This window comes from Thamnophis elegans, chromosome 2 (assembly GCF_009769535.1).
Source record: "Thamnophis elegans isolate rThaEle1 chromosome 2, rThaEle1.pri, whole genome shotgun sequence".
NCBI classification, from domain to species: Eukaryota; Metazoa; Chordata; class Lepidosauria; order Squamata; family Colubridae; genus Thamnophis; species Thamnophis elegans.
In genome coordinates this window covers 47,314,154-47,340,557 of record NC_045542.1, presented here as the reverse complement: position 1 = coordinate 47,340,557, position 26,404 = coordinate 47,314,154, and the positions used below count along the sequence as shown (strand labels likewise).

The 26,404-nt window shown below is 39.3% G+C and overlaps 1 protein-coding gene across 1 annotated transcript in view; it reads left to right on the top strand.

The window, feature by feature from the left end:
* Positions 1-15,822, top strand: part of LOC116505060 (chromobox protein homolog 2-like) — a 29,279-nt gene extending 13,457 nt beyond the window's left edge. Inside the window, exons 4-5 of the mRNA XM_032212372.1 lie at positions 8,795-8,864; positions 9,253-15,822. Of these exons, the coding sequence (XP_032068263.1) occupies positions 8,795-8,864; positions 9,253-10,602 (1,420 nt within the window). The 3' untranslated portion in view covers positions 10,603-15,822. The remainder of the gene's footprint in view (positions 1-8,794; positions 8,865-9,252) is intronic.
* Positions 15,823-26,404: the final 10,582 nt, after the last annotated feature.

The window sequence follows — 26,404 nt, the reverse complement described above, 5'->3', positions numbered from 1 at the left end:
CTAATTCATTTTCAGAATAGAAGCTGATTGTCTGACTTTTTCAGGTTAACCTATCTCACTGACTTATTTGAAAAATTAAGAGGAAGGAATGAATGCTACTTACATATTTCTTGAAGGAAATACATCAATCTCGCAGAGAATAGGGTAGAGTAGAACAGAATAAAATAAAAGTATTATATTACACCAGATAATGATATTCAGAAAGGGGAGAATTTTGTAAATTACTGGCCTTTAGACTCAATCAAATTTAAATAATGTAATATTATTTCATCTATTTCACACAGAAAATAACACATTTCAGATCTATTAATAGCTGTTAAATTTTTATTCTAAATTGTGGGGGACATATAGTAGGCTTACAGAAAATGAAACTTTTCATATACACTTCAGCTCCATGTATCACTCATAATTTAATTGGAAATGAAACCAACTCTGGCTTTCCACCCCATCCACTACTTTCACTTGGTTGTGGACCTGATTAGTCATTTTCCATGACTCTTGATTGGGGATTTCCCTATTTTAACCCATCCTCGACTGGAGAAAAGGGGGGGAAAGTTTTATTATTTATTTTCCTTATCAATTAGACCAAAAGCAGAATATTGCAGAACTCTTTTTAACCTGATTAAAGGGGGAGAGGAGGCTTGCACATTGGACATATTGATCATTCTTAAATCATTGAGAAATGTTTGAAATCTGTGAAAGGCAATGGCCTTATTGGTACAAAAGGACCTTATCTTTTTTAACTTACTAAAGGTATATAATAGAATTTTTTCAAATAAATCTGTATCCCTAAAAAAAATTAGCACATACAAAATTTTAGTAGAATTTGATTAAAGTTTATAATGAGATAAAATGCAAATAGAAATAAAAATCAAGAGAGATAGAAAAAGTGCAAAGATGAAGAAAGAAAAAGGAAAAAGTAGTGGCTTCTGATTTTTTTTTCAGTGCAATGGAATACAAGAAGAATTAGAACCTCAATCTTTTATATTTCAAATTAATTCAAATCATTTCTATAACAACAAAATCTAATAATGAAAATCAAATTTTCATTTCCCCCCCCATTTCAAGCATAAAAGTCCAGAAATGTTTTCCAGGTGGAAACGAAGCTAGATAAGTTGTCTTTAATTAAAACAGTCAATTTTGCTATCTCCACCAATTATATCATCATTTTTCCAGTGTGGGAATCGTGTCTTACCATCATTGAACAAATAAAATTCACACCACTGTCAACATATATAGCAATAAAGTTCCAAATTTTCTTTCAAGTTATTTATCAAACCTAGAAGAAAGTCTTCTGATTTCAGTTTTGTATTTATTTCAAAAATGTTCTGAAAATAAAATCAAGATCTGGTCCCCAGTATTTCTTTGTTTTCTCACAAGTACACTAGTGATGATAAAAAGTATTAGATTTCTAAAGTATATTTGAAGTTCCCTTATCCATAAATCTCAGTTTCAACATTTTATAGACCTTAGCAATATTGTTCATCATTAGCATACAATGGAATTTCAAATTCCCTTTTTACAAGCTCAAACCTAAGTCAAGATATAAGATTTAAGTTATTTCTTATTTAAATTAAGTCTTTTAATTGTAGATATATGAACAGTGACAAACCCTACCTTCTAACGTCAGTTTTTTTTCAACTTCAGGTTAGGTTTACCTTGAATAAAACTTATTTCATCATAGGTCCACCAGGTGGGTCTAATTATCATTTCTTTTCTTTTTTTAAAGACTTCTTGGGGTGACAACCAATAAGGTGTCTTAAGAGAGAATCTTATTTTATATTTATTCCAAATTTTTAAGATGGCATGCCTAACAAAATGATTCTTAAAATCTCTATTTATCTTAGCTGTGTGAGATCCACTGTGAGGTAATGGTTTAATGTTGGACAATGCACCCAAATCTCAATTCATGGCCTTTCTAGCCAAATATCAACTCATGGCCCTCCAGATCTAATAATCTTTTATTTTTATTTTATTTTTATTTTAGGGGTCACCCAACCTTTCATCCAAACCAAGCAGCATGCACCAAACTACAGTATAATCTTAAATCCGGTAGACCTTTTCTGTCTTTTGCTTCTTGCAACCCATTTATATTTGATTCTCAGATTTTTCCTCTGCCATATGAACTTAGAAATATCTTTTTGCCATTGCTTGATCATCAATATTTGTAAAACGTTGATCATCTAAGGTAAAACATTCATTTTAACCTCAGAAATTCTACCAAGATCAATAACTTCAGTTTATCCTTGATAAGTCCTTATTAATGTCATCCCAAACAACAACATAATTGTTCTGAAATAATTAAAAAGTTGTATTAAGTCAATATAACCCCTAGATATTTTACCTTTTTTCCACCTTAAAGCTTGACTTCCTTATTAAAATTTTATGATCATCTGCAGTCATATTCTTTACCAACATTTTTTCTTTTTGTTTATATATTTTAAAACTAGCGAAGGCACCTAAGTCATTCTGTGTCTTTAAATTAAATTAATTCAATATAAAAATATTTATAAATATTAAATATTCCATTGGGGGGGGGGGGGTCTTGTAGAAACAAAACTAAATCATTAGCAGAAGCTGTCAGTTCATATATTTTTTGAAACCTTCACACCTAACATTTTTTCATCTTTTCTGTTGTTTCCTTTCAAAACCTCCAAGACTAAAATAAGCAGAGAAGATAAAGGACATCCTTGTCTTCTGCCCTTTTGAATCTTGCAAATCTCCATAAATGATAATATGTGTTTGATGACATGTATAAGTCGATTTAATCCTTTAAATGAATTTCTCCCCCAAATCCTTATTTTCCAAAACTTTAAACATAAAGACCCAAACTAAATAGTCAAAAGCTTTCTCCAAATCCAAAAATATTAATGCTGAATATTGTAAATATTCTGTAATATCCAAGGCATCTTAGCTGCCTTTTCAGCAGAACCCTAGATTGATGTTGAATAAAGATCTGTAGAATATTTTTCAATTTTTTAGCCAATATTGCAGCAAAAAGTTTATGATCATTATTTAACAAGATTCGTTCATACTTTTTTGTTAGAGACACATCCTAGTCTTCTTTTAGCAATAAAACAGTATTGACTTCTTTCCAAGACACAGGCATTGTAGAGTCCTGCAAAGTAATATTCATTTCACCCCTCTGATGGTAAGAATTGTCTTTAAAGCATTTAGAATTTTGATTCGAGAATCCATCCATACCTTATCTATTTTTATCTTTTTAATGGTGTCTGATATTTTAAAAGTTGTTGTAAGTTCATTCATAGTTTGTCTCTCAGCTGTGGAATGTTTGGTAATTGCTGCTTTTGTAGATTTCCCCCCCCCCCCCAAATCTACTTCCTGTTTCCCTTTTGATGAAATAAATATTATAGCTGTTTACAAGCCAGACATGGATTCAACTATGTATTCTAATTATATTTCTTTGCTAGATATGAATGCTAAGATTTTAATAGATGCCTTAGTCGGTAGATTACAGCTTATTCTTTATCATGCACATAGCCCAGGCTAGATTTATACAGGAATTTCAAGCTTCTGACATAATCAGGTTTTTAATTATGTTTGTGCTGTACTACAAAATAAGCAGAGTCTTAACAACTATAATTTATTTGGATGCTGAGAAAGGCTTTTATATGTCTTGATTTTTTAGCACTGATGATGTTACCTAATTTGGGTAATGAAATGTCTGCAAGAAAAAAACAAGCTTCGAGAGCACCTAAGGACCCATTTGATTTTTGGCTTCATTTCTGAGCTAGATTTTTCTTTTAGCTTCCTCAATAACTAATTGGTGTGTTTGTGTGTGTTTGTGTGTGTGGTTTTTTTTTAAATCCATTAATGAGGGAAATCCTTAAAACTCTGGATATCAGGATAATGTGTAGAACTAAGGCTGTTTTAAAAATCATTCTTTTCACTTGCAAAGCACTTCTTCCTAATATTTTTGGTGTACAGCTCTGAAATATATACTGTGGACCCTTTTATCAATAAAAAACTTCCATTGAGATATACACTTTTTTGAGTAAATTGATTATTTCATATTATATTATTTTAGATCAACTCATTCTGAAGGAATCGTCCTTTGTCTGTCTTTTTAAAATGTAGTTTGATTCATCAGAGCATTTCTTGACGATGTATTCAATTCAGGCATATGTTGTTTTATCCAGAAGCCATTGCTATCTCTTTTTTAAATAACTATTTCATTAAAAATTACAATTAGACAAATTAAAAACAAATGCAAACTAAAGGATAAATGAAAAAGTAGTACAGAAAATTAAAAATAGAATGGAAAGAAAAATAAGAAATATAATAAAGAAAATGAAAAAAAGTATATAAGGAAATGAGTTTTCTCTTCACCACAGTATATAGAAACAATTTGAGTGATTTATCATCTTCTCTTAAAATACAACAAATAACCATATCCCAATTTCTTATCTATAAATAAATTCTTAAAGCCTTGTCATTCAGTTTTGATCAGCAAAAGTCCATTAAGAGTTGCCAGAGAGAACAGCATATTTATTTTAACCTGGATCAAATAAAACAACTTTATATTTATTCCTTTTTCTTTTAACAATCTTGATCTTTAATCCTTTCCTATAATGTCAAAAAACTTTGTTTCTTTTCATGTTTTCTTCGTCCCTTCCCACAAAATTTCTTAAATACCTCCAGTACTTGAAAACTATCAAGAACTATACATTTATTTAATATAAAAGTAATAATAACTATGGACTTCTGGGATTAGTTACTAATTCATACAATGTTAGAAAGAAGACTGTGATCAGATCTGCAGCAACACCTTGCTTATCAAAATTTGTATTTTGAGCAATATATTTTCAAAATTATAATGTTGATGTGTTAATGTATATTAATATTAAGTAATATGCATTGTGTTTCCATTTTTTAAAAAAACCTCTTCATTGTAATAATATCCCAAAAGCAATAATAATGAAGCAATAACATGGAGTGGTGTTTTATGTAAATCAGTTGGGTTGTCTGTATTCACACTATTTTGTTTCTACCATTTTACTCCAAATAAGTCAGTATAGAGCTAAAAAAATTTACATCTCTTTGTGTTGCTTGATGGTTGCTTATTAATCGGATTGCAATCACAGAATATCTGCAGGTATAAATTTTGGGGATGCAGCTATAGAATACTGCACTAATCTCTTTTTTTAATAACAATTTCATTTTCTTGCATTTGTAATATTTAGGGTTGTGTATATACCATTTAAAATGAACTATATATGTTAAATGTCATGTATTTAAAAAAATACTTTCCAATTTAAAGAATGCTGACTTTTTTTATCGTATGTATTTATTAAATTTGTATGCAGCCCATCACCTAGACATTACCTATAAATTGTGGTTTTAAAGTTTAAAGTATTATAATTGTTGTATATAAGAGAAAATGGCTAATTGGGTAAGAGGTGGAATGGTGTAAACATTGAAAATACATGCCATGTGACCCTGAGGATGCTGGGATAGTTGAAAGCTTGAGGACTGTTTGTAAATCACATAATTACTCTGATATAATTTAGAATTTGTATTAGTAATATAATTCCTAGATATTTAACATTTTTCCACTTTAAAGCCTGACTTCCTTACTAAAATTTCATGATCTTGTACAGTCATATTCTTAACCAATATTTTTATTTTTTGGTTTGTTTATATAATTTTAAGCCAGCTACGGTACCAAAGTGACTCAGTTTCTTTATTACATATTCCATTTTAGAGATTTTTCAGAAACAAAACTAAAACATTAGCAAAAGCTCTCAGTTCATATGTTTCTTTTTTAAATCTTTACAGTTAATATTTTTTTAATCTTTTCTGATGTCTCTATTTAAAAACCCCAAGACTACAATAAAAAGCAAAGGAGATAAAGGACATCCTTGTCTGGTGTTCTTTTGAATCTTGCACAGCTTGGGCAAATCTCCATTGATGATATAGGAATTTGCTGAGATGTATAAATCATCTGGAATGGAATGGAATCTCAACTATACTGGAATGGTGTAAAGATTGTAAATAGACTGACATTATCAAAATAAATAGTTCCAGTATTACTTTAAAGATAAATTTATCCCCATTTACCAGGAAAAAAAATATTGGAACAGTTTGCATAAGGCAGTTCTAGAAGAGACCAGACAATTGCTAAAAGTCTGAGAATGTATAAAGGCACTTAGCACTTCGCAATAGCTCTTAGACTTATATACCGCTTCACAGTGCTTTACAGCCCTCGCTAAGTGGTTTACAGAGTCAGCATATTGCCCCCAACAATCTGGATCCTCATTTTACCAACCTCAGAAGGTTGGAAGGCTGAGTCAACCTTGAGCCTGGAGAGATTTGAACTGCTAAACTCCATCTAGCAGTCAGCTGAAGTAGTTGGCAGTACTGCACTCTAACCATTGTGCCACCTCGGCTCTTTTTAAACATGTTGGGTGTCTCTGGAGAATCAAAAACACCCTAAAGGTGGCAGGATTAGAGAAAGATACTCCATGCCAGTCCCGGATTGGTACCAGTGTCTGTCTGTGTTAGGTATATCTAGCAATGGAGGGTCCTGTTTCTGGGATTCCTGCAAATGCAACATACTGATTCATCCTCGTTTTGCCCCCAAACAGTGTGAGGAGGATATTTAGCCTTAACAATATAAGGAAGTTCTACTGCAGGGCTATCAAACTCGTGGCCCGTGAGCCATATACGTCACGTGCTGGCCATGCCCTTGCCTGGTTTAACAAGAGGGGGGCGGTTGCGATACGTCACGTGACGCTGCCGAAATGATGCAAATTTGACACTCCTGTGCTAGTAGGTTAAACAATTCAGTCTAATCCAGCATTCTTTTCCCAAAGGTTACCTGAGGAAACTTCTGTCCCTCTAGCACAGTGGTTCTCAACCTGTGGATCGGGACCCCTTTGGGGGTTGAATGACCCTTTCACAGGGGTCGCCTAAGACCATCGGAAAGCATATATTTTCGAAAAAATACAGAAAACATAAAATAATTTTATGGTTGAGGGTCACCACAACATGAGGAACTGTATTAAAGGGTCGCAGCATTAGGAAGGATGACACCCACTGCTCTAGCAGCTGATATATTTTCATGGGAATCTTTCAAAAAGGACTTCATCAAGCATCTTTTGAAAGTAAACAATATCTGCTGGATCATCTATATCCACCGGTGTACTTCATGAAGAATTAATAACACGCTATCTCATCACTCGCTGCACCTCTAAATATTGCCTGTAGATTCTCAAAATAACTTTTTAAAAGTCCAAATATTTGATTTTTTTTCTAATTATTTAGTCTAAATAGATATTACATTTTATTTAGACTTATTCTCTGCAGCTCTTCTTAATATGAATATTGCCTTGACCACTTTGGAAATCTCTGCTAATGTTACTATAAAATGTGTTAATATTTTTGTTAGAATATCAGTAGTTTCATAGTTTGTTTCTCCAATATTCTGTAGTGGTTCTTCCCTGGATTCCAAACTTGAAAATGTAACTACTGGCTGGTACATCCAATCTATTTCTGTAATAAAGACAGGTGCAAAGAAACTATCATTAACTGTTTCTGAAAAGTCCTTAATAATTCTTTGTAATCCAGTGAATATATTGCCCTACACAAGCATACATTACACTCCCATTTTCTCACAGAAACAATATTTTTACCATTTCTTCGATACCACTGGATTAGCTATATTTATTTCATTGCTTGCTGTAGAGATGCAAGATGAGCTTCAAATGTGGTTTTGAGTAAGCTCAAATATTCTGGATAGATTTGTTCTTCCTGTTTGGAAACATTCATCTTTTGAAATCCAGTGCAGTTATTGGATTTCCGTAGCAATTTTCCACATTGAATTGTTTTAAAAGTTTTTGTTTATGGGTTTCTGTTTTGCATCTAAGCAACCATCACCATTACTTTTAATCATATCTTTCTGCATATGTGGTGTGTATATTTGATATGTAACAAAATGGGTTTTTTTAAAAAATTTAGCTGTTTGTATAGTTAAATCATATAGTTAAAGTTAGTATTTTATCTTAAAAATTTCTCTAGAGGGAGTAATATCATTAATACATTTAAAATTGTGCCATTAATATTGGAAATATAATTTCTAAGGTAAAAAAATCAGAATAATTTATTTCTGCTAACAAAATATTTGGAGGGAATGACAAAATATTTCAGCATAATAGAGAAGAATTCATTGAACCTAGTCTTCATCAGAATGATCCATTAAAGTGTAATGAAGAATTAAGCTAAAGGTAAAGTTTCTTCTCACATATACGTGCTAGTCGTTCCTGACTCTAGGGGGTGGTGCTCATTTCCATTTTAAAGCCAAAGACCCAGCACTATCCGAAGACGTCTCCATGGTTATGTGGCCAGCATGCCTAAACGGCAAAGGCGCACAGACCACTGTTACCTTCCCACCAAAAGTGGTCCCTATTTTTCTACTTGCATTTTTTTTTACATGGTTTCGAACTGCTAGGTTGATAGAAGCTGGGACAAGTAACGGGAGCTCACTCTGTTATGCGGTGCTAGGGATTCAAACTGCTGAACTGCCGACCTTTCTGATCAACAAGTCTTAGTCACTGAACCACTGCAGTGGCCAAATTCTATCAACTGAACTGTGGTGATTTGTGATACAGCATTCTCTTATATAAGAAACAAGCAAATTTGTGTTGTGCTGGCAATCCCCATTCCTATGTAGTGAGAAAGATTTCAGTCTGGATGGATCACAAGATTCTGTGAAATTTATAATGAATTTGTCTGAAAAAAAATAAAATAAGATGATAACTTTCTGTCTTCCCAGGGAACATGAGAAAGAGGTACAAAATCGGAAAAGAGGCAAACGACCGAGAGGCAGACCAAGAAAAAATGTTGTAAGTAATGGTGATTTATAGGACCCATTGAAATTACAGTCACAGGGGCATTGTTGCTTGTAGGTAGCTGAGTTCACCTGCTATGGTGCCTAGTAATCTCTTGCATGGTCTACTTTGACATCTATCACTTGGAGTCAATATATATTTGTCATTGGCAGTATCTAATTTTATTTAAGAAAATACAAGTCTGTAACAAGAAACTTTTACATATTGAAATATAATAAGCAAATTATTAAAAGCAAATTATGTTGGTTTTGAAAAGTAAATTGTTATCCAGATAGAAAATTGATTATGTAGATCTTATTTAAGAGAATAAAGCTTCGCCAAGTTTATTGAATAAGTGGGCCGTATTCATGTTGCTGTCGTTCTGTTTTGTCTATATTTTAAGGAACCTGAAGCACCCTCCAAGAGCAAATCCAGCAGCTCTTCCTCCTCTACCTCCTCTTCAACTTCCTCTTCTGAGGAAGAGGATGAAAGTGACCTTGAGACAAAGAGAAATCAGCGGAACAGGGAGAGTCACCCAGTGCCTCAAAAGAAAGCTCAGATTTTAGTTGCTAAACCTGAAAACAAGGACTCGGCCAGGAAGAAACGTGGGCGGAAGCCACTGCCTACAGAGCAGAAGACAACCAAGAGGACAGTCAACCTTACCAAGGTGCTTAAAACAAATAGAAAGGAGTTGGGAGGGGGAGGGGGGTCCAAATTGGCAAGCAAGATGCAGCCACAACACAATGCTCAAAGTTCTGGCATTGCCATGCTTAAATCCCACATGAAGGAAGCACAAGGTGCCTTCGGTGGCTTTTGTTCTGGAGCATCCTCCAATGATAACCTCTCCAGCCTAGTGAAGAATACTACCATTGGAAGCCCAAATTGTGGTATCAGCTGGCAAAGCTCCATTGTCCATTATATGAGTAGGATGTCACAGAACCAGAGCTCCGCAGATGCCTCTGCAGTGGGACGACTGACTCTGAAGTCAGCTATGTCCTGCAAGAACAGTCTAGGTTTGGATTTAAAACTAAAAAACCAGAAAGGTTCTGGAAACCTGGAATTGACTGTGCAAGGATCCAAAGTGACCAAGAGACCGAGTGGCAATTTCTTGGGGGAACAAAAGACAGGAAACTTGCACAATGGGAACAAAGTTCCTTCTGGCTCTCCCAGCAGCCAGCCATCTTGCAACCAAGAGCTCAACCTTCAAGCTTTAAACCTGCAAAGTGTGAAGAATGGGCCAAACTCCGCCAGCAGTAGCCATGTCTCTTACCATGGCTGCGGGGCAGTTGGCAAAGGCAGTGGCAGCAGTTTAGCAACAAAGACAAGCGCATCCAAGGGCAGCGGACCTGGGAGTGGCCAGAACATCGCCAACACAGGGGCAACGTCAACAGATGCAGATCCTTGCAAAGGTGAGAAACCAGCACAAAGAGCAGCCATTAGTGAGAGAGATGTAGCTACCAAGAGTAATGCCACCTGTGCCCAGGAGGGATGCCCCACAAAAGACAAGACTTCAGGCATGTCAGAAGGGAGCACCGGAGAGGAGGAGACTAGTTCTGATTCTGACAGAGATTCTGCTTCTTTTCCTGGAGCAGACCAGAATACGTCTGTTTCCATCCAGACTAGCCAAGACTGGAAACCTACCCGGAATCTTATTGAACATGTTTTTGTCACAGATGTGACAGCTAATTTGATCACAGTAACTGTTAAAGAATCTCCGACAAGTGTGGGCTTTTTTAACCTAAGACATTATTGAGTTCCAAGGCAGATAAGCATTCTTCCTCCATCTCATTTGACTCTACTGTCCCCATGGATATTAGAAGGAGAAACAAACCACAGTAGTTAGCAACCAGATAAATAAGGTTAGGGGCTCTTTTTCAAGAGTCTTGGCTTTACTCATGTTACTCGGCAATACAGAGGAGTACATACTTTCCTGTACTTGTACACTTTAGCTGTATGATTTGAAAGACCAGAGAATGAATATATGTGTGTGTGTGTGTATGTATGTATGTATGTATGTGTGTATGTATGTATATATATGTATGTATATATATACATACACACACACACACATACACAGTATATATTCATTCTCCTGAATGGGTTCTCTTAAGAAAAATAGTTCCTTGTTTTTCTTCCCAATAATGAAGTTTCCACACTTCTCAGCTCCTAGAACAAAGTATGTTAGTTTGAAAATTTGTGAACAAATCTATATTTAGGATACCTGCCAAGCGCCATACAAAAAGTTTGTCTTAAGGTTTGTCTTAATGTATGTAAGACATACTTCCAACTTGCTATGGAAACTAGGGGGTATGATATATAAGACAGCATTGGTTTGGAGCTGGGACTAAGAGCTATCAAGTAAGTTTGGGTTCAGGTTAAGCATTGATCTCTAGAAACTCCAGAAGTATCAATTAACTTGTTTGAACTAGTGTCTCAAAAACTTGGGAAGAAAGTATGCTTTTCATTCTGCCAAATATATCAGCAGATGCAGGAAATCAACCTTGGAGAACTGCAGAACAATGTTCTCAAGAACTTGAAAAGACAATATGTTTTTCAACTTGCCAAATGTCAAGAGATGCCACTCAGAGGAGAATGCTGTCTCATTTTTAACAACAATTTTTATCATATACATATATGTAATTCAGGAGATTTTTACACAATGGAAAATTCTATATGGAATTTAGTTCTACCAGTTCCATGTAAAATGTGGCATGTGTAAATCATTGCTTAAATAAGCCATGTGTTCTGAGAAATTGCTATAGGATGTGGTTCAGACCACTTGTAGGTCCCCAATGTGTTCACGCACACATGCACACATATACACATTTTGCATGCTGTTGCTTACACAGAAGAAACGGGAAGGAAGCAAGATTAGAGATTTTTGCTGATGTTGAGATTTTATAAGCATAAGATGCCTTATAATGTGAGATGAAATACTGTTGATGTGTGCTGTTCAAATTGAGTTGAGAATCTTTGGAACTTTGGAAAGCAGGTTTTTGAGGTTTCTATGCAATTGATATCTTTCTATAGTCCTAAATGCTCCCTTGAGTTTGGATGTTTGGTTGCAGATATTTCATTACCAGCTAGGTAACATCATCAGTGCTACTGAGTGTGGTGTTAGCTGTCTGAGTGTGGGGTTACACACACCCATCAATACTGTCAGGGCAAGTTATTGTACTGTTATAAAAATATGGAGCTAACACCAGAGTCACTAGCACTGATGAAGTTACGTAGCCAGAGAATGAAACACTTGCAAGCAAACAACCAAGTCAGAGAGCATCTAGGACTCCACAATTTAACCCTAAGCTACAAATATTCTCTTCTATTGATAATATCTTTCTACTTATTCTAACCTGCAATAACTACAAAAAACTTATTGCAGATGGCAAGATAACATTGTGATACAGACTGCCATTTATTTTTATTTGATCTTTACATATGTCCAGTATCTCCCAATTAAATTCTGTTACAGGGCATCACTGCAGAGCAGAAATGATTGAAACGTCTCTTTGCTTTATTCTTCCAGCAAGGGATGGCTTTATCATTACCTTGACCAGGAAGGTAATGTATGAAACCAGAGAGGATAGACTGGAGTGAGAACATCCTAGAAGCTATGTTTATTTTAGGCTACCTGCTTTTTCTGAAGTCAAGTGGTGATTCGGTTTAGCTTTCTATTATTTCTCTCAGAACAGGTGCTTCCTGTTGGTCAAGAGCCATGGTCTAATTTTGGGCAGCGCTGAGCTCGGTCAAGTCAATTGACAGCGAAGCTTGATCAGAATTTGACTTGTGTTCTAATAGTGTGCTTTTAAGTTCCCATACTCCTAGCATATTCAGTAAAAAGAAAGAGAAACAGGGAATGTTAAATTGATGATAAGGAATTTTATTGAAATTGGTATTTTTGCAGCTTTCAAAGTCAATAAAGTACATGATGTTAGACCACTGTTTATCAGACCCATTCTAAGGTAAAGCAATGCAAAGGTTGTGACCAAAACTGTATGTTGAGACCGCAGTTTAGTTTGTTGTGTGCATGTTGTGATGTGACTCAGCAAATGGTTTTCAGACTTTTGGATCATTTGGAGCATTGGCTTAGCCTACTACTTTTCTTGCTCGTACTGTAGTTTCTCTTTTATATTGCTGAACCTTTCCACTACTGCCATATGAGCTGTGAAGCTAAGAAAAGGCAAGAAGGCAAATTTATCAGGGATAAAGTGTTGCTCATGCTTAGGTTAGCTAATATGAGTTTGTTGAATACATTGATATGGAAGCTTATTTTTTTCACCAAAGTTTACTCACATAGAAAACAATTTCAAGGAAGTCCATGAGATTTGCTTCCATGGAGCTGTAATTTAAATTTGATATGCCAGGTTATAATAGTGCACTGAATGAGTCTTCTGCAAACAGTGCTACTAGTTCCTTAAGCTTACTCCTCTTGATGTGCACTGCTGCTGAACAAGGTGACAGAAGTTGAGCCGGGATTTTCCAAAGGGCCTGCAGCTAGGTAGAATGCCTCTAAGAATCAGGCATCAGGCTTAATACAATGTTATTCAGGTAATATTTTCAACCCTCCTGGTTTGAGTCCTGGGCTGCCTGGGGTCTCAGCTCACCATATTTGTACCACCTCACCATATTAGTTCCAAAAATATTCTTTGTTGAGATCAGAGGGAAAAATCTCTTGTGAGAATGTGACTTCTTATAATATAAAAGAAACCATCCAGTGACTATATTACACACCCTGACAGATAGCGTAAGAAAACAAGGCATTTGTTCTGAATTGTAGATTTTATGACTTTCTCATTCAGTGCTTTTAATCAGATGCCCTCTCTTCTCACTTGCTCTCCATTGCAATTAGTGCAGTACTCTATAAGTTGTGTATTCCTCTGAGTCAGATTACACAATTCCCATTTTCTATTTTTTTCTGGAAGTCTCCTCACCTCAACAACTAATCTCCTTAGAGTGCCCAATTTTATCTAAGGGGCTTCTGTCCACTTACTTTAAAGCTGTCATTGTGTAATATTGAAGGGGCTGCCTTAGTGAATCCTTTAAATGCCTTTGGTAAAATCTGCCAAATCTAGATGGCCCGGATAAAGATACGTTGCCTGTGTTCTTTGTAGTAATTGGTGCGTCCCACTTAGATATTATCAGTGAAGGATCCGAGGATGAGAATTCCTGCCTGTCTCAGTTTTTTGTTGTGCATCTCCTGTTGGAGCTGTCCTTGGCTAAACTATTTTTAAACTCCTATCATGTGCCTTTTAATTCTGGGTGTATGTTGACAATATTTTGATAATTCTGCCAAAGTAGATGTTTCTGTGGAGAACTAAGTTTCTGGAGCAGAGTCAGAAGAGGAGGATACACAGCAGTTCAGTTAAATGAAGTCAGTTTTCTATTAGACCCCACCACATCTTTCTTGTAGAAGCTATTGTCTTTTCCCAAAGAAGAAAATCCCATTAAAATATTGGCAAATATTGCTTATGGGCTTGAAAAATTTGGTGGTTTCAGAAATAGGAGTTCCTCCCACAAAGCCGTGTTATCCCCTAGTCCAATTTCTCAGGTCATTATGCTGCATATGTACCCGTACATATACACCTGTGTTACATTGCTCTTTGCAGGACTGTTGCTTTTATTAGCTTACATGCACTATTGTCTTCTTGTTCTTTAAGTTTTGCAAGTCGCTTCTGCTTCTGTTTATTTTCTAAACTCATTTTTTTATCCTACTGTAATCTATAATATGCAACCATTTCCTCTCACAGAGATGCATTCTTCCTTTTTTCCCTGATCTCTATTACAGATCCTTAATTCTGCTTTTCAGTCAGTTCCATTAAAAATGAGCTTCTTTCTCATCTCGTTTGTTTGGAAAACCGAAATGTTGCTCTCCTTCAGAAGCTCAAATGCTGTTGTGCCTTTTGGTTAACCAGCTATTTCAGTTTCAAAGTCTAAAGTCCTAAATAGCTTATCTGAATGAGCAAGTTGGCATATTCTTCCTTAGTTGTACATGCAACTGAATTCCAAAATGACAACTAACCTTGTATAAGCAGATTGTGCATGTGAGTTCTCTAGTTAAGAACTCAATTTTATCAGTAATGGATAGACAACTGAACTCGATGATAATCATTGCCCCTTTTTATTCTTACATGTTTTTCTTGTTGCTCTGCCCCTTCTGTGGGTGTTTTATCTGTGTTACAAACTGCTTTTAAAAGTTCTGTTGCTACTATTCTACATTTTTAAAACGTTTTATAACAGGTGTGTTACTGCATTAATCGGGTAAATATTTTTGTTTTGGAGTAACTTGGTTACTCGGTTTACACTGAGCAAAAGTGCTCAGTTTATTCTTGTGATTAACATTAATAACTGCAGTACCAAAAACTAAAGGGGAACAGAGTTACTTTATATTACACTGTTTCTGCTACTCCAATAAATATTCACTCTATTCTTCTCCGAGCTCAGCGAAATGCCTTTGCAAGAGACTCGCAAGAATCAGTTCAGTGTTTCTTGCAATGTGTGTCAACCACTGTATGTTCCATTTTTTAAAAAAGCCAAATAGTTCTTGTATGACATTTTCTAATTGCTTTAACTGGAGCTGCTTCTTTGCTTTTATACTAAGAGAACAAAAGTTGGGGATGTTATTACCCTGGGAAAGCTTAGCTTCTTTGTTTGAATGGGACAGACTTTCCAGGCAGAATATTAAATAAGGCTGACAGCAGTGTCTGTCCACTGATCTCACTGTGGGTTCACTGCTGCACTGGGGTTTATTTGTTTGACCCTGGCTGTGTAGCTTGCTTGGTTCTGTTGTGTGATGTCTATCTCCCCGTTTTCTTGCCACTTACTCTAGTTTAGACTTGAGATTACTATTCTGTTTGTTTTGTTTCTTTAATTTATTTCCCAGCTTAAAAGAACTTTTAGACTACATTATGCTGGACAGTTTTTGTATAACTTTCAATTCTCTGTTTTAGTATCAATAAATATTTTTTTAACTTAACTGACTGTGGCTTGTTCTGCCTGGTTTGGGTTGCCTTTTCACTTTTCACTTGTTTTCCTAAACTTAATCTTAAGATATTAATTCACTTATAACACATACCGTATTTATCGGCGTATAACACGCAGTTTTAAAACTAAAATTGCAACCTTAAACCCTGCCTGCGTGTTATACGCCGATACTGCGTGTTATACGCCGATAAATACGGGTCCAACGCCGGGTCCACTGTTCCCTCTAAGGTGGCAAGAAACCCCCGCGCAGAGGTTTCTAACTCCCGCGCAGAGGTTTCTTTCAAAGCAAACGTGGGGAAGTCCTTTGCAGGCAGCTAGAACTGGCTGCCTGCAAAGGACCTTCCCAAACTTGTTTCAGCGGCAGCTCTCAGCCTGGCGGCAGCGTCACACAAACTGTGGAAGGAGGGGGAGGAGGAGGGAACCAAAGAGAGCTTTTACCGAGTCTGCGCCCCACAGCCAGGACCGTCCTTGCGCCTCAAGCCGCGTTTCTTCCCCGCAAAGCCCTTCGGGCAACCCGAGAGTTCCGCTTGACGCCAGAAGGGCTTTGCAGGAAGAAACGCCGCGTTTTCTGGGAATTCTGGGAGTTGAAGTCCAGACATCTTCAAGTTGACAAGGTTGAGAAACACTGCACTAGATTGCCGCAACTACAACTCTCAGAATTCCCAGTCAGTCTCGAAAATAGAACCAACTTCATAACACGTTATTCTATATTGTTAATTGTGATCCAAAGTCTTAGGTTTAGTGACGGTTCAGAAAAGGTGTTTCATTGGCTTGCCTAGAAGAGACCCCGCTGGCCGCTGAAACAATTGTGGCAGAGATTTCGCCATTGAGAAGACTTAAGTTGAAAGCCGGGCGAATTCATTGAAAAAGGCCGAAGCGGGAAAAGCGGCGCTTCCAAAAGGCGAGGGGAGAAAACCTTGTTCTCTAGGCAACTAGGAAGACTCGGGTCAAAACTCGCGAGAATTACCCAACCACTCGATCTCCAGTATAGTACTCTCTGGTCTGAGAATAATCAGAACGGGTGGGCGGGGAGTCACAGACGGAACTACATTTCCCAGCGGCCTCTTGAAAAAATAGCCTCCCGCTTTTTCCGAGCGCATTCGCGTTCCCTACGGCGCGGCGGTTGAACCTGGGCCGCTCTGGGAAAGCGGTCGCGATGGCTGGCTGCAATGTTAATGCGGCTTCTCCCCCAATCGAGTTGACTCCGCTTATCCGGAAACTTCGTAAGTGGTTGGTTTGTCTGCACCGATAGCCCGTGAGCCTACTCAGAGGCTGGGGTTTTTTTGTTTTTTGTTTTGCTTTTGGATTCCTAAAAGTTGATAATGGCTTTGCTTTGGGGATGAAAAAAAGTAACCCCAAACCACTGCTTAACTGCACAAAACATCCCAAACCAGGATTCTCAGGATGTACAAACCCCAGTGTGAATCTGTTTATTGCACGCAGAAAAGTAGCATATTCCGCCCCTATTTCTCTACTTTTGGTTTTGAGTTTGGTAGATTCTCAATACGACCCCTTTTCAAAGTCGCATCTATTTTTATACGTATTGATTGATTGGTGACTGTGTCATCCCATCAGTGTCAACTCTTAACGATCACGCATAATAAATAAATCTTCACAATCTATACAAAGGGAATACCAAAAAGAGGAAAAATTGATAAAGAGGGTAGGTATGTTAACATTGTTGCAGCAGAACTGCACAAAACTGGCTAGAATGTAGTAAAAGGAGATGGAGTGGAAAACTAAAAAGGAATATTGACACCGTCAGGAAATGGAAAGAATGCAAGTGACAAAAACAGTAATAGAAGCTTTTAACAATAAAGATTATTATTCCTGATATTAAAAGAAGAAGAAAAATGCTTAGAAGAATAGATTATATGAGATCATGATTGAAAGATAATGAACAGTCACATGCCTTGTCCTCCCTAAGAAAGTATCCTAAATTTTCAGTGTGCTGTTTTAACAAAATCAATTCACTGGCTAATTTTGAATATGTGTGTGGTATCACATGTACAAGAATATAGATATGAGGAGGCACAGTCTCTAATAATCCAACATAGATACAGAAGCTCATTGGGTAATTTTGGACCAATCACTCTCTCTCAGCCCTAGACTAGGAAGTTAAAAACATCTGCCTGTCACCTGCACTGTGCTAAATTATGGTCTGTAATGTACAGGGAAGAAATTGTTTACTCCGCCGCAGATTGTTTGGAATTTATAAAGTGTGTGTGTGTGTGTGTGTGTATATATATATATATATATATATATATATATATATATATATATGTATGTATGTAAAAAATAACTTTTTTTTTGCAATATTTCCCCCCTTTTTAAAAAAATAAACAGGTCACGAGCTGTGTGAAATTAGAGAAAGAGCGCTTAAGAATATTTTATCTAAATTAAACCATAATTTGATTACGTATGACGATTTGGTTCAAGAAAAGCTACTATTTATCAGTCTTTTAGAATGGTTCAACTTTCCTGTAGTACCAATGAAGTCATTTATTTTTAATGAAAAAAAATTTTACTCAAATTTTTGTGTTAAAATGGGGGATGCGTGTTATACGCCGGTGCGTGTTATACGCCGATAAATACGGTATTTACTGACAATTCAATTTTATACATGTTTAATAAAATCACACTGTATTGTATCGATTTTATTTCCAAACTTCTGTATATAATTTCATCTTAAAGACTATTTAACTTTGCCAGTATAAAAATAGCTGCTGATATAGGCTTCAGAAGTAGTAGATGGGAAAAAGAAACATTAGAAGCTTCAGTCAGCAGAACTGAAGATCTTGAGCAATTATTAAAGCATATAGCCACTGATGCAATAACATATTGCAAATCTCTGAGGATTTTCAGAGTACTCCTTAACACAATCCCTCCCCCACAAAAATCTACAGTAATAGGATTGGGATGTGTTCTATGCAGTTTTCTTTATCCTTTCTTTGTTTGGTGTGTGAAATTTCAGCACTGAACTGCTAATTTTTCACCAACCTTGCAGAAGGTTGTATGGCCTTTTCTGCAGCACACAGGGAATTACCAAATATCCACAGTGGGGGGGGAAAGTTCCAAGCAATAATTTTGCCCCTGGTAGATTATGAGGTTTTTTTGTTATAATTTGCAGATGGCATTAATCTTAAAGGTAGACAAAAATTGAATTAGAATACTTCACTATCAAATTTTTTTAATGAGATCTAAAATGCCTTTTTAATGTCACAAGATATTTACACTGTCCTTTGTTCTTATCAATGTTATGGTGTATTTTTTAGCCTGGATTAGCAACCGTTTAATTACACCATAAAAAAGAAACATAAATAATCATCTGAAGAGGAATGAAATATGAAACCTACCTTGTTTCATTTAGAGACTTTATCTTATATAGGCCTTTTGAATAGTTCACCATACTTTGGTCAAGCTAATGAAGACCTGATCTAATTGACTTATTTTACTTATTTTACTTAAAGCTAGAGATTGGTAAAGCAAGAGATTTCTTGCTATCTATACAAGAGCAATTCCTTACAGTACATTTTTCTGGGCAAAGGTGCAAATTATTTAGAATAATATTTTTTTTTAATTTTTTATTTGTTTGCCCTGTCTTGCCACAAGGATATTCCTATTCTAACACTCTTGACTGCTTCCTTTCTCATGAGTAATTTTAGCTGGAAAATTGATAACAGCAACTGGATTCTGTTAAGGCTGATTATAGTGTAGGTAACAAAATAAAGAACACTGAATAAACCAGGATGGCAATGAAATCACTACACATGTCGACTTTTAACTTAAAATATTCCATGATGAAGCCTTGAGTCCAGGACTTCAAATGCTGGTAGATTAATGGACTTCAAATGTTCCTGTGCAATGGAACAACATTCCTATAAAACTAAAAATCTGAAACTGATAAATCCAGCTGGAGCAGCTTTGTTTTGCTTTTCACGTTTCCTCCAAATACCGGGCCCTTGCTTCGTCAGCAGTTTCTCGAGTCTTGCCTCGCTAAGACCGGCATAAGAAGGATTTCCTTTGGTCGCGTGTGTCCGTCAAGTCCAAGCCTGACTTCCTGGATGTAGGGCTTCGTCATCAAGTCACCCCTAGTGGCCAGTTTAGGGTGGTACACCCCGATACGGATTTTCTGAAGCTACGGCAGTCAGCCGCCTGAGGCTCCGATAACCGCAGCGTGTCCGGCAACCCCGCAGTTTTCCCCAGGGGGCTACTTCTGGGTGGGCATTGGGACAGGATGCAAGGGGTGGATGCAGCACCATCTGTCCCCCGCCTCTTCTTCCTTTCCCCGTTTCCATCAGGAAGAATCACATCACGCAAGGAAGGTGCTGCTGGCACCGTTCTGAATGCTTTTAGTATCTCGAAGATTTGCTACGAATCCCCGGGACACAATGACGCGTCACTCACGTGGAAGGTTTTGAAAAGCTGGCTCCAGTCCTTCGAGGGACTGGAATCTGCACCTTCGGGCTTCACCGGAGGTGTGATCTCAGCCAGCGGCTGCAAGTCGTTTAGCGTCGGGTGCTGCAACCTCAACAGAGGGACCGGGGGATTCTGGGAGTTGCATCCCGGTACCTCTGGAGGGCGGCCCGTTGAAAGAAGCGTGGCTTTGTGTCGTTCTCTTCATCCGTAGCAAAACTTGGGGTTCGTTTCTCCCGTTCCTTCGCCATTAGAACGGCAAGCATTTTGGAAGCGACATGTGGACTGAATGGGAAAAACCTGTTCGTCCACTTCTCCTTTTACAGCTGGAGGTCGCTGTTTCGTGGCAGACGTTGGTCGCAATCCAGCAGTCCTTTAAAAAAAATGCTGTTCTAAGTTTTCTTAGAACCCCGGACAGCCCTCCCGGGGTGCAAACAGGCGGCGGCAGGGAGGAGAGGATGTCCTGGAAACCAAAGAAGGCCTTGGAGCGAGGGGAAAAAAGCTCGCCGGGTTCGCGAAAGAACTGCCCAAGGACCTCGTCACTTTACAAGAGTTACTTGAATGCAGGCTCATTCATTCAGATGAATCCCGAGCGGGGTGGCGTCAAGCATCAGGATCGCTAAGAAGATAATGGGCACCCACCTTCGTTGGTCCTCTCATGTAAACTGTTATCCAGTGGTCCGTTCACATTTGAATGACAACCTACACAAGCCAAACTAAATTTAGCAAGAGCTAAGAATAGTTGCATACGAATAAACGCGCCTGCGATCGTCTGAAGTTGGAATCTTTAATCTTTAATCTTTAATATTAACGGCGGGTGGCAAGAGCTTTCGCTGGGACTCAACAACAAGCAAAGCTAGCCCTGGTGGCCAGACCATGCGCTATGTTTCCCAAGGATCAAGGGCGCTTTTCTATTCTTGATTGATCGATTCACTTTCTCCCAATTCACCAACTGAAGTCTGACCCTGCCCGATGGAACTTTCGACACGGAGTTTGTGGTGGCCCAGATGACGCACCTTTGACTTCATTATAGAGCCTCTGTTCTCGGGGAGTTGCATCGCTTTCGCCTTCCCTGGCCAGGCAGGACCACGTTTGCCATGCGGACTCTCTGGAGAACATGCCCAGTGTCCATTTCCCCGGAGCCTTCAGGCTGGGCTTTCTTTCCCCGTTTTTTTTTCTTTTCTGAGAAGCTGTCCAGAGGTCCTCTCTTCCAGGACCTTCACTAATCCCGAAAAGAAAACCTGGTTCATAGCGGGATGGGACGTCACCATGAAATCCCATATCTATCAGTTCCACTGGGCTTTTTTTTTAAAGGGGGGTAATGGTTAATCACCTCCCTATTGTTGCAAAGAAAATCGGCTGGATCTGCTCATGAAATCATGTGGAGTCTAATTTGCCTCCAGACAGATTTTACCTGTTACCTCTAAGAAGTCCCCTTTAGGATTGGCTTCTACCCATCCCTTTCTCCGTCTCTCCAGATACTCTTTACTTTTCCATTCCTTCTTAGTCAAAGAGAAAGCTTTCATGTCTTGTCTCATACATATTTGTCCCCTCTTTGTTACGGTAGATCCAGAGCAAATCTGTCTGGAAAGTCAAGGTAGAAAGAGTTCTAGGGTCTCTGCTTTCGACTTGGTGTAAAAGAGACCAAAGGGATCCACTTGGAGCGGAAAGGGGCATGCCTTTAACCCAAAAGTTAAACGGCGAAGGGGTAGGAGAAAACTGGCTTCGAAGGCAGGCTCATACATTCTAAGAAGTAGAAACCATTGTCTGTGTACAGTCCTCTGAGCAGAACTGATTGGGCTTTCTTGGCAATCAATTTTTGAACCTTTCAAATTAAGCTATAATTCTGAGATTTTCCGGTAGTCATCTACAGTTAAGTTTTTCCGAGACCGGCCGTCTAGTATTTTATTGAATGGTAGCCAAAGGGTTCCCCATTTCCAATAACTGTTAAGAAAGTCCATCCGCTGTAAAACCTCCGTTGGCAACGGACCACTGGCCAGGACTAGTCTAAGCAGAGGAGTTTTTTGACAGCTGACCACCTCTTAGCAGCAGCGGCGGCGGCTCCCAGCTCCCCAACAGGGAGGAAAGATCTTAGGCGATCTGGCATTAGTCACCGCCCGGTAAACCAGACGGCGCGAGGCGCGCGTGTGCAGGAACATAAAGGTTTGCGGGTAGAGAAAGCATGTGAGAAGCGGCGATTCCCCTTCCCAGGATGTGGCCGTCATCCTGAAAGCGCTCGCCTTCAAATTCAGAATCGCCGAGAAACTCTCCTGTTTCGATCTTCCGAAGGGCGGAGGGGAAGGATATGCCTCCCTGCCTTTGGTAAGGGAAGGGGGCGTCTTTGAGGTCCGGGAGAGGAAAGAGTCTGATCTCGTCCCAACCCGGGCCAGCTCGAACTGGCTCCGCTCACCCTGAATTTCACAGTCCACTTCTGCAGCTTTTCCCGAGCAAGAGTTTAACCTGCTTGCTGGAGACAAGACGAGCTGCTTACTAAGGCTCAATCCTGGATCTCCGTCTCTGGGCCAAACCCCCCCCCAGCCCCCGCCCAATTCTTTATGTCGATTGTCAGGGTGCCTTTTAAGAACCTCTCTTCGCCGCGCATTTAGACTTTTTACATTTTGGGTGTAAGACTTTTTGCAAGCATTGTAAGGTGCTTTGTAAACTAACTTAAGCCAAGTTTCTTCTTAGAGCAGCCTTCCTCAGCCTGATAATCATGAGAAGTGTTTAAGGCTTTTAACTCCCAGCATTGCTAAGCCAGAGTCACCACCGACAGATCTGGGGGAGGCTGCCTTAGAAATTACCAGCCGAGGCCGTAAAGCAACGCCTATTGAGTGGGGAGTAAGCGGCCTGCAACAGGACGGCGTTCACTTCCTTAGTAAACACACCGCGATTTGTTTTGCCCATTTGGCCGGCTGTCTTCGGGGGGGCGAAGAGACAAAAAGTACGCGGGTACAAAAGTTGCCGTCTCCCAAAGAGCTTTCGTCTTGCCCTCCCTTCCATTCGCAGCAGCCATCCTGGACGCCGGATGGCGAAATCGGGGCAAGCCGTACAGGAGGTGCTGGAAACACCGGCTCCGGTCGCCGCCTTTCAACCTCTTCCTCTGGTGTGAGGGGAGGAACCTCCTGCTCTCCCCTACCCCCGCTCCCCCGCGCCGGTCTGGAGGGGGGAGGAGGCGGCGAGAAACCCTCGGCTCGTCACTCCAAGTGCCGGCTCTTCCCTTCCCGGACGAAGGCGAAGGGAAGCAACCCGATGCAACCCCACCCAACCAGTGTTTCTGGACTCGGTAATTGCCTACTTGAAGACGCACGCACATGCACACACACACACACACCACCGACTGAAAACACGCCAGAATAACAATAATTATGTTGGCGCAGACTCTGGAGAAGGGAGAGGTGCCCATTTAAAATAAATAAATAAATCCGCCTTTCCCACAGACCCGACGCCTTGTCCTCCTCCTTGTCATGTTAACGCGCGAGGGAAAAGGAATCCACTGGATCGATCCTTAGGATCACCGACTGGAGCGGGTGTGGGAACAAGGAGCTAAAGTCAAATTCCTCGCATGGGTTGCGGAGAGAACCCCTCTGCAATAAGTAAGGAGGGGTCCTTATGCCTGCTAGTTCAAGATTACGGCCGTCTATAGTATTCATGAGAGAGTGAATAAATCGACGGCGCTGCCGCGATTAAATCATAGGGACCCACATTTACGCTGGGAAGTCCGCAGCCAACCTTGGGAACGCGGTGGCAGTCACTGTTTCTACGCCTGTCGCCAACTAGCTGCAGTCGAACCTGTTTTACTCCAGACTAAGATCACCGTACCCCGCTCAACTCTTCTCCTAGCGCCTGGGAGCAGGGTGGGTCACGCCAAGTATTTGGCTAGGTTGAGTTGCGGTTTAGGGCAAGTTGAAAAGGAGCCTGGGCTTCCATTTCTGGTGGGCATTTTGCGTGAACTCGACCTTTCGGTTTCCATCCGAATTGTGTTTTGGGGGGCATGCCAGATGAACCTTAAACCAGGGGTTACGACCCACAAACCCGTCTTTTAGAGTTAAGCTTAGCGGTTGTTCGAAACCAGCCGCACAGCAACCTTTCAGGTCAAGGATTGGCATTGTTTCTAACCGCGGGGCGCCCTGTATGGTCCCCCTTCCCACGATGGGCGCGGAGGCGCTAGATTGTCTCCGTCGCTTCTGGCTGGGACGCTTCCCGGACTCGCCAGTTTTACCGACCTCCAAACTCTCCGCGCTGCCACGCAACGCAAAACTGCAAAGACCCAGGAAAGTGCGTGGCCAAGAAGGCCACGGCAAATTCCAAAAGGTTATGTTGGTAAACAGTGTTAAGGCTACATGGGAAAGAGGGAAGGCTAGATTTAAACAACAATTAAACATGATTTCGGTTGTTAACATCTGAAGAATTTCTCCCAGGGATTAGGATTCCTGATCACAGAGAAGCCGCGGGTAAACTACCTCTGCGGGCCTAACCGAAAAAGGGAAAGGAGCCTTGTATTTTACTTAAAATTCAAATCTGCCCATTTTCCTCCCCGACCTTTTCAGTTTGATCTCAAAGATCACAAAGGAATTGAAGCCATAAAGGCCCTTTGCTTTACAGCCTTTATGGCTTTTATTAGTGAAATTTGGGGTTCTGGATTATCACAATTCTATAAGGTACCTGCCAATCTTCTGCTTGGGTAGTCCTATTAAATTGTTTTACTAATTCTTTTCCAGGTAAAGGATACAAGGCTGTGCCTTCAGTTCAATTGAAGGAGTAACTGAATTTTTGTAAAATCCCTGGCAAAGCTGGCCTCCCACTCAAATTAGCAACATTGTAAAATTAATTAACGTCTGAAAATAGATTGATTCATGCTTGAATATAGCAGTAGCACTTAGATTAACATACCACTTCATAGTGGTTTACAGCACACTATAAGCTATTTACGATTTACAGAGTCAGCATATTGCCCCAAACCATCTGGATCCTCATTCTACCGACCTCAGAAAGACAGAAGTCTGAGTCAACCTTGAGCCCGCCAGGATCAAACTCCAGGCTGTGGTAGTGTTAGCCTGCAATACTGCATTCTAACCACTGAGCCACAAGATTACGAGCTTCCATCCATAACTTGGTGATAAATACAGATACTGTTCCTCCTTTTAATCTTCAACTTCTTAGGGATTCATTTAATCCCAGAGACTGGTGAATGTCCCAAGAGAAAACGGCTTGAAGCCCAAGGGCATCCATTATCATCCAAAAATCATAGAGGCCAGCAACATAATGATATTCCCAGGGAAAGGTTCTTTATTTCAGTTTCTCAGCGATCCAGTAGGAGAACAACTTCCTGATCTCCACTACCTGAATTTTGGTCAAGCATGAAGTGCTTCAAAAAGTCTCCCCTTTCAGTTGTGCGTTGAGCAGCTGGCTAGGGCAAGGAGGTAGCACCATATTTTCCCAATTGTAGTACTTCACTCAGGAAATGGGCTGGTGCACTGCAACCCAACTTCATATCAGAGGAACTGCTGAATGAGCCAAGGGGCAGCTAAGTGTTCTTTTCCCACAAGCAGGGCAAGATAGGATGACCCTCAGAACTGTGAATCAGGAAGAGGAGTCTTTTATCCCAGAGAGCAACAAATGAAACAAAGCCAAGTCTCTATTTACAAAGAATCATATATATTTCAATTCACAAAAAAGCAGGTACTGTATTAGACATTCCACATTTGCAGAAGACACCTACTTAAGCTTCACTTATGAGACTGTGAGGCCAGTTCAATAATATTTTTTTTCCTTTTACAAATCTTAAAAGAGAATTAAATAACTCACACCCACATACATTCAATATATGTAACTATGTACATAGACAGATACACTCACATGTCGGTCTAGCTTTTATATACCCATGTGTGTGCCTCTAGAAACCCACATCACAGGGGGCATATACCACCTTTGACACCTGAGGAATTAAGGAGAGCACTTAAAGATCGTTTCTACCCAGGAAATATACTTCCTAGGCATTCTCCCCTCTTCCCCACTCCAGCTCTAAACTATATGGAACCACTGTCAACCAACACATATGCTGACATGCTTCCTCACCCCTGGTTGAACTCAACAGATTTGCAGAGCTACAGAAATGCTTTGAGCTGACTGGAATTTAGAATATTGGTTTTCCTTTAAAT